This window comes from Sapajus apella, unplaced genomic scaffold (assembly GCF_009761245.1).
Source record: "Sapajus apella isolate SASKATOON/1434 unplaced genomic scaffold, GSC_monkey_1.0 scaffold85, whole genome shotgun sequence".
NCBI lineage: Eukaryota > Metazoa > Chordata > Mammalia > Primates > Cebidae > Sapajus > Sapajus apella.
In genome coordinates this window covers 4086564-4095230 of record NW_022437025.1, presented here as the reverse complement: position 1 = coordinate 4095230, position 8667 = coordinate 4086564, and the positions used below count along the sequence as shown (strand labels likewise).

The 8667-nt window shown below is 59.2% G+C and overlaps 1 protein-coding gene across 2 annotated transcripts in view; it reads left to right on the top strand.

Annotated features, from left to right (window-relative positions):
* Positions 1-8667, top strand: part of CPZ (carboxypeptidase Z) — a 27611-nt gene that overhangs the window by 4649 nt on the left and 14295 nt on the right. The window contains exons 2-4 of one of the 2 annotated variants that reach the window (XM_032254042.1): positions 1343-1375; positions 3358-3732; positions 6170-6382. In XM_032254042.1, the coding sequence (XP_032109933.1) occupies positions 1343-1375; positions 3358-3732; positions 6170-6382 (621 nt within the window). Of the gene's footprint in view, positions 1-1339; positions 1477-3357; positions 3733-6169; positions 6383-8667 lie in introns of those variants that run through there. The other variant, XM_032254043.1, reaches the window with a different exon arrangement.

Sequence of the window (8667 nt, the reverse complement as noted above, 5' to 3'; positions counted from 1 at the left end):
CCTGCACACGCCCCGTCCCACACCGGGAGCACTGTGCCCACCTCTTTGGTCGTCGGTTATGGGTGTGGAAACCAGATCTCTCCTAGGAGCGCCTAGTGGTGGACAGCGCCCTAAACGCCACCATCCCACCAGAGCTTTGTGAGCCAATTTGTGTGGGGATCCGGGACTGGGGTTGCCCAGCCCATGGTGGGGAAACCGAGTCCCAGGAGTTCCCGAGTGGGAGCTGCCTGGCCGCAGAGCAGCCCAGTCTCTGGGACTGTTAGGGCAGTTGGTCTGCTTGCTTCCTTACCTGTGCCCAGCCGAGTTTTCACAGCCCCCAGATCCTAGGCTAAGCACGGAAAAGCGGCCTGCGTCTCCTAGCTCCAGGCTCCGGGTTTCGGCTGGAGGTGCAGGGTCACAGCCAGGCCTTTTCCTCCGCTCCAGCTTGCCTGCCGCCTCCCCCTGGCCTCCTCACCCACTCCACATGACTCACGGGTCACGTCCCCTCTCCGGGTTCCCGCTGCTCCCACCGCCCAGCCTGTGGCCCTTCTGGCCGGGTGGACTCTGGCATGGGCCGGTCCCGGCATTAGCCGGCTTTAAACCTGATGCCAGGCCCCTGCCTCGCAGGCGTTCTCCCTCTTCCTGCACACAGAGCCTTGAGCTCTGCTTCGTCTGGGGCCCCTAGCAGCCAGCGTTGTTCAGGGTGGCTGTGCTTGGCCTTCCTGGGGGTCTTACTGTTGGGGTCTGTGTCAGGGCTTTGGAAAGGGCCCTCAAAACCCAGGATTGTGAGGAAAGCTTTGTGCATTGACCCTTCTTTCTTGGAAGAGGGCCCCTGACTCAGGAAACAGGGAGAGGCCACACCCTGGTGGTGGCGGCCTTGGGGCCCGGAGCCTGCGTGGCTGACTCTGGGAGTGTCTGGGTCCGTGGTACAGTGGTGCCTGCTGGTGAGGGCTCTGGGGTCTGACTGTTAACACTTCTGGAATCTTCTGAGGACTCAGCAGCTTACTGTGGGAAGCTCGAGGTTGGCCATGGGGGAGGTACTTGCACCAAGGCACTCACAGACCCGACATCAGGGCTCTTCTGTCCCAGACAGCAGGCTGTGGGCACCGCTGCCCAGCCCCGGGCTTTGAGCCAGGTGGATGCCACCGACCCCCACTGCTGCCTGGGTGTCTGACCTTAGGCAGGTCATGTGAGCTCTCAGACGCAGCCTTGGCACCTGGGAAATGGGGGTGACTGCTGCGAAGATTCCATGCGGTAGCACTGGCGGAGGGCGGCCCAGGCTGGTCCCCGCCGGCGCTCAGGGGCCCTGGGTGTGTGAGGTGGGTGAGGCAGGCCCCTAACGGTGCTGTGTCTCTCTTTCCAGGTGAATGCCACAGGCCGCCAGCTGCAGACAGTGGTATAGTACCGGGACCTCCCTGGCTTCTGTTCTGTAGGAGGGCTGCAGCCCCCACACTGTCAGAGCACTTTAGGCAGCTGAACACGTGATGTCAGAAGTGGGTAATGGATAACACAGCCCGTTAATCAAACCAGAACCTTCTCGTAAACAGCCAGACAAAAATTAGACACAACAAAAAAACATCAGCCAGGAGAAGGTTCCCCGGCTTCCCACCGGGCTACGCCCAGCCCAGCCCCTGCAGAGACGCCCTCTCCATCCATCCCCCAGCCTGCCTGCTCCCATCCCCACTCCAGGGGTCAGCTTTAGGTGGGCTGGGCCAGGCCTCGCAGTCACACGTGCTGCTTTTGGCTCTGGTCCACAAGTATTTCGTGGTCTCTGGCTCTGTGCCAGGCCCCTGCTGAGTCTGGGGTGTGGGTGAGTCCCCTCCCCCGCGGGGCCCCGATTTCCTCCTTTGTGAAGTGAGGAGGGCTAGACGGATCTTGTGAGATGGTTTCAGAAGCTATGTGAGATCCAACCAATGTCAAGTGCTCAGGTCAGGGCTTAGGACAGGGCTTTTTCCCTGAAAGGAGCGAACATTTTATGGTGGCCTCCTGACAGATTCGAGCATCTGGTATATTCTAAGCGGAGGAACTAGGCTTTTAAAAAATCAGAAAAAAGTTTTCCTGGTACAAAATCAATGACATATATAAAATGTCTGTTCTATTTTATTTTTTATTTATTTTATTTTTATTTTTAGTGATGGGAGTCTTGCTATGTTGCCCAAGCTGGTCTCAAACTCCTGGCCTCAAGTGGTCCTCCCATCTCGGCCTCCCAAAGTGCTGGAATTACAGGTGTGCGCCACCACACCTGCTGTAAAATGTGTGGAGGTGGGCAATGTGAGGCAGAAAGGATCCTGTCCTGGCCGGGTGTGGAGGCTCATGCCTGTAATCCCAGCACTTTGGGAGGCCGAGGTGGGCAGATCATGAGATCAAGAGATTAAAACCATTCTGGCCAACATAGTGAAACCCGTCGCTACTAAAAATACAAAAATTAGCTGGATGTGGTGGCATGAGCCTGTAGTCCCAGCGACTCAGGAGGCTGAGGCAGGAGAATCGCTTGAACCCGGGAGGCGGAGGTTGCAGCAAGCTGAGATGGCACCGCTGCCCACTGTACTCCAGCCTGGCGACAGAGCAAGCCCCCATCTCAAAATAACAATAACAACAACAAAAACCCCGTCCTTTCTAGACTTTGACCTGAGAAGTGGCAAAATGTCGTGGGTTGTCCCATGCAATGCCACATCTGGAAAGTCTAACTGAAAAAAAGAGAAGGCCACCTGGGGGTGCGGGCGTGGAGCCAGCGGCTGTGGGGACACAGTCGGCTCCCAAGGGGGCCGGAGGGCCCTGCTAGGCTGACGAGGGCCTTAGAGATGGGGCATCCGGAGCGGGACAAACAGCTGTGATGAGGAAACAGGAAGGGGCCCAGTGACAGTGAGGACCTGCTCCTGCCTGGGCTTAAGGCGTCCCTGGGAGCTGCGGAGCAGCGATGAGCCCGGCTGAGCCGTATCTGCCCTTACCTGCTTCTCATCCAAGTCCTGAGCCCCACCTGACCCTTTAGGGTCCCCAAAGACAGGAGACGCCCAAAGCAGGGTGTGTCTTTGGGACACCTTTGCGCTGCGCTGTGGCTCCCAGGTGCGTTGTACCTGTCCTGCCTAACTGAGTGTTGGCTGGCCACCTTCATGGGCCCTTGACGCTGAGGCTCAGGGCAGCCTGCTGCAGTGACTTGCCAGTGGGTGCCTGAGCCTGGTTGGTCTTAGGCGCCTTCTCTGGTCTCTCACAGGCTCTGATTCCTGCGCAGGGTCTGTTGTCCTGGTCCTCTACCGCCAGACTGTGGGTGCCCCCTCCCTGCAGGCCCTGGCCCTACGTGAGGTCCCCTTCGTAAATGTCTGATACGTGATGGTCAGGGCCCCTGCAGGAGGGACTGACCTGCTGTCCCTGCCTCCCCAGCCACCTGCGTGGACCTTCAGCTGAGGACCTGCAGTGACGCCGCCTACAACCACACCGCCTTCCCCACCCCGCTGCAGCACCGGTCGCGGGAGGTGGTGGAGGCCAGCTCTGAGTACATCCTGCTGAGCGTCCTGCACCAGCTCCTGGAGGGCCAGTGCAACCCGGACCTGCGACTGCTGGGCTGTGCTGTGCTGGCCCCCCGGTGTGAGGGCGGCCGGGTGCGCAGACCCTGCCGGCACGTCTGCGAGGGCCTGCGTGAGGCCTGCCAGCCAGCCTTTGACGCCATCGACATGGCCTGGCCCTACTTCCTCGACTGCCACCGATACTTCAAACGTGAGGATGAGGGCTGCTACGACCCGCTGGAGAAGCTGCGGGGTAAGGGAAGGTGGCGGGGCTGTCCGCATGGTCACGGGGTCCGCGTGGTCACGGAGGACCAAGAGCCACGCTAGGAGAAGCGCGAGGCCTTTTCCATCGGCAGTGATGGCGCAGGCATTGGCGGAGGGCAGGGCTGCTCCCCAGGTCAGCATGTCCCCACAGAACAGGCAGGGCTGGGGGCTCAGTGCAGATGGGGGTCCTCTCACTGCCCAGGGGCCCCCAGCAGAAGGCTCCAGCCCCTTAGGGGCAGGCTGGGGTGGAAGGTGCTGAGTCTGAGTGGGGGCAGTGCCCCTGCCCAGGGTGTAATGAGGAGGCCTCCTGTCGGAGAGCCTGGGCTCAGAGGGCAGGGCTGACCCCGGGGGTCCAGTCCTTGGCCACAGACCCTCCAGCTGCAGCGCTCTCCCTGGACAAGGGTGGGCAGAGCATTTACTCTCCCCCGGAAGCCTGGCGGGCAAAGCTTCACGACCGCCCGTCGCTGGGCCTGGAAGATCACAGAGTGTTTGACCTGAATCGACTCCTCCCAGTGGGGTCTGCACTGCCCTGTGGGCTCAAGGAGGGAGAGGGGCTATAGAAAAGGCTTCGGGGTCTCATGTGGATAAACCGGTGGAGGGGGAGTGGGTAGGCCTGGGCCACAATGGGCCACCTGTCTCCGAGGCGAGCAAAGGTCCCAGAGGGCTGCTTGGCAGCGGGGCTGGTGGGGGCCCTGCATGGAGGCTCCTGTGTCTGCCATCCCACGAGTCGGTGTCCACCAGAGACCCTGCATGATCTGCAGCAGCCCTGGCCTGTGAGACTGTCCTGTGGGAGAGAAATGTTCTATTCCGTGCTGTCCAAGACAGTCACACTGGCCGCATGTGGCCGCTGAGGCTGGGCTGCGGCTCTTGCCTCTGAGGCCTGGCTGTGGGCATCTCATTGCATCTGAATGAGTCTGAACCTGCCTTTGAACAGCCTAGGGCCAGCATGTGCCATGCTCACCTGTGCAGGGCAGCATCCACTCATGGTTGGGTTCAGAGGACCTGACTGGGTGCTAGCTCACGTGGGTCTGACGACAGCCTTGTTCCGTGGAAGAGGAGGCGGAGTCTCAGAAAGGGTGACAACACTGGGGTCTTTAGCTGGAGTGGCCCAAGCCCATCACGGGTGGAGGGGTGGATTGGCCATTCATCAAACAGCAACCGAGCGCCCGCTGTACATGTGGCTCTGTGCTGGGGTGTTGAGGAGGGCAGGAGAGGGGACGCAGATGCACCTAGGCCGGGCTCCGTGAGCTCCGGGTTCCTGGCTGTGTCAGGCGCTCAGGGTTGGTCCTGGCAAGTCTTGGAGCCTCTGGCTCCCAATCTGAGAAGGGCGGACCCTGTCTACCCTGGGTTTCCATGCAGATGCAGCAGCGGGAGTTGCCCTTTGCCGGCAGGTGGGAGCCAGCTGCCGGCCAAGCTCGGTCCCTCAGAGGCGGTGGAGGTGCCTCGGGGAGGTCAGGGAGGCGAGGACGGGCACCAAGCCCACAGCCTGGGAAAGCCCAAGGACACGGCTTGAGGTTATTTTGGGCATCTCCTCTGCCAAATTGCTGGCTTCCTCTGCTGTCTTTCCTCTGGAGAACCGTTTTGAGCAGAAGCAAAACCACAGGGCAAGGAGAAGCTTAGAGAAACACATTAACCCTCTGCGGCCCCAGGAACAGCCTGTGGGCACCTGCGTCATGCTCCTGTGGGTCTGGCTGCGCTGCCCCCGGCGAGGCGGAGGGAGCTGGGGGTCACAGGGCGGTCCTCAGGGCGCCTCTGTTCTAGTGGAGGAAGGATGGCGGGGAAGCCAGCGCATATGCGGCATAGAGACATCTGTTTTTCTAAAGCCAGAACCCTCCCTCTTCCCCCCAGTCCTTCCCAGAACCCCCCTTTCAGTTTCCTCCCTGGTGTAGGTGCTCACTGCTGTACTAGTGAGGTGGTAACAGAAACACTGGGCAGCCTTACAGCAGCGGGGTGGGGGGCGGGGGGCACTGCTAGGAGCCTTCCCGTTGACACCATTCCCCACGCAAACGGAGCAGAATCCTGACCTGCTGACCTGCGTGAGCGCCACACTGCCATGGAAAATGTAGGCAGGAAAAGCCCCTCTGCACACCCAGCCAGAGTTTGCCTGGGGTCCAGGACCCCACTGAGCTCTGTTCCTTTCTGTGGTCCTGCTCTGTATTTTAGGAACTTCCCAAAGTGGCCACAGAGTACGTGCATTCACAGTCATATTAGGAGCCATGGTGCTGTGCAGTGTGCACATCTTGGGTGCCGTTTGGCTTAGATACTGCTGTAGGTACTACAGGGAGAATTTAAATTGGGGATAGAGCTGTCCAGGCATTGCTGTCGTGTAGAGGGGGTTGAGGGGGCTCTGCGTGGTCAGTGTTCCCAGGCTGTGGTAGGAAGCCTCGGGGTCTGACACTGACCGAGCCCCCCTGCTGCTCCCCCAGGAGGCCTGGAGGCCGACGAGGCGCTGCCCTCCGGGCTGCCGCCCACCTTCATCCGCTTCAGCCATCACTCCTATGCCCAGATGGCACGTGTGCTGAGGCGGACGGCCGCCCGCTGCGCCCACGTGGCCAGAACCTACAGCATCGGGCGCAGCTTTGACGGCAGGGACCTGCTGGTCATCGAGTTCTCCAGCCGCCCCGGCCAGCATGAGCTGAGTGAGTGCTCTTGGGAAGCCTGGCCTGGCCCTGCTTCAGGAAAGGGCTCGGGCCGCTCCACCTTGGGGTGCACAAGTTGGCGGGGTGTTTGGGATCCTGGGCATGGCTGAAGGCGTCAGGGCGTTGCTGGGGGAAGGCTGCACCCCACTGGGCATGTGCAACCCCCATATGTAAAAAGGAGACTTTCCCCAGACATCCGTCTTGCTTCAAAATTCAGGGAGGCAGGCGAGGTTATTTCATAATTATGGAGACATTGATCTAGTGGCTGAAAAGACAAAACAAACAGCTGCTGTTGTCGCCCAGGCTGGAGTGCAGTGGCGCAATCTCGGCTCACCGCAACCTCCGCCGCCCGGGCTCAAGCAATTGTGCCTCTGCCTCCCGAGTAGCTGGGACTACAGGTGTGCACCACCACACCCGGCTAATTTTTGTAGTTTCAGTAGAAAGGGGTTTCACCACGTTGGTCAGGCTGGTCTCGAACTCTTGACCTCAGGTGATCTGCCCACCTCGGGCCTCCCAAAGTGCTGGAATTACAGGTGTGAGCCACCATGCCTGGCCAAACAAGAAATTTTAGACAGAAAAGATGGTGCGGGAATGGGGGCTTGCAGGGAGATACTGAGACTGTCTGGGAGTCGCCTGGGAGGCTGGCGGGAGGAGGGCACAGTCCCTGCATGTCACAGGCGTTAAGTCAGGGAGAGCAAAACAAAGGCCACAGGACTCCAGGCCCTTCTGCACTTAGCATGAGTGAGTGGCCGCGCGCTGTGCGTTTTCTCCGTTTGAAGACCTTGTCTGTGCAGCCCTTGTCCCCGCGCACCCGACCGCTCCTTTTCTAAGCTGCTCCAGGAGTGTGACACCACAGAGTGCTATAAATAAAGAGATTTTTCTATTTTAAAAATCCAAGTCCGTTTTCATTCACATCAGGCTTTGGATCCTGTTTTGAGCTGGGAGCGGGCCGTATGGAAAGATCTAGGCACTCTTGTTCCTTCAGAGACACCTTCCTGCAGGGCATATTAGGAAATCAATTTTATCGCTGTCGTAATTTGCTACCCTAAGTTGCAAAGAGCCGCTCAGGCTGGTAGTGTCTAAGAATCTAGGATGTTCTAGCAAACACCCAGACCTTCTGGATGGGCGGCCTCTGATTCCCATGTTGGGGAGGTCCGCATCCCCCAGGGCACTGAGGGCATTCAGGGTTGGAGTCCAGGGCTTCCTGGGGGTCAGTGAGTCTGAGTCCTGCCTGGGCCTCAGCCCCCAGCCCACCTGTCCCATGAGCACATTAGTCAGGCAGAATCAATCAGTCTAGAAGCAGCCTCCATTTGACTCTTGATCCTCACCAGTCACTGAAAAATGCACCTGTTCTTGGGCTATGGACTCGGGCCTTTTCGGGGCTGGCAGCCTCAGCCAGTCTTCATCCTTCTGGGCCGGGCAGCACAGACACTGTGAGCCCAAAGGCCCTTTCTTTTACCAACGGGCCAGAGGCCACCTGGCCATACCCTGGCCCCCAAGGCCCACCATGCTCCCTCTCCAAGTGTGACATGCTCTGGGCAGGAGGCCGAGGCTCTCCTTATAGCACTGGAATTTGAGGGCAAGGGGTGCCCCTGTGCAGAAGGCCAAGGGAGGTGACTGGCGCAGAAAGCCTCCTGGATAATTTATGCCCTGGGATGTGGCATCCGAAGAACATGGGTGTTTCCCCTCCTCCCTGGAGGTCCCTAGGCCACACACAGCTGGGGAGGGAGATACCATTTTCCAGGTGAGCACTGTGAGGCTTAGAGAGGAGGGGTGAGTTGCCTGTGGTCACACAGCTAGTAAGGCCACGGGGCCTGTTCCACTCTTCTTCCTGCAGTCCACTCATACATCCATCCATCCATCCATCCATCCACCCATCCATCCATCCATCCATCCATGCACCCATCCATCCATCCATCCATCCATCCATCCATCCATCCATCCATCCATCCACTCATCCATCCATCCATCCATCCATCCATCCATCCATCCATCCATCCACCCATCCATCCACTCATCCATCCATCCATCCATCCATCCACCCATCCATCCATCCATCCATCCATCCATCCATCCATCCATCCATCCATCCATCCATCCACCCATCCATCCATCCATTCATCCATCCATCCATCCACCCATCCATCCATCCATCCATCCATGCATCCATCCATCCATCCACCCATCCATCCATCCATCCATCCATCCATCCATCCATGCATCCATCCATCCATCCACTCATCCATCCATCCATCCATCCACTCATCCATCCATCCACTCATCCA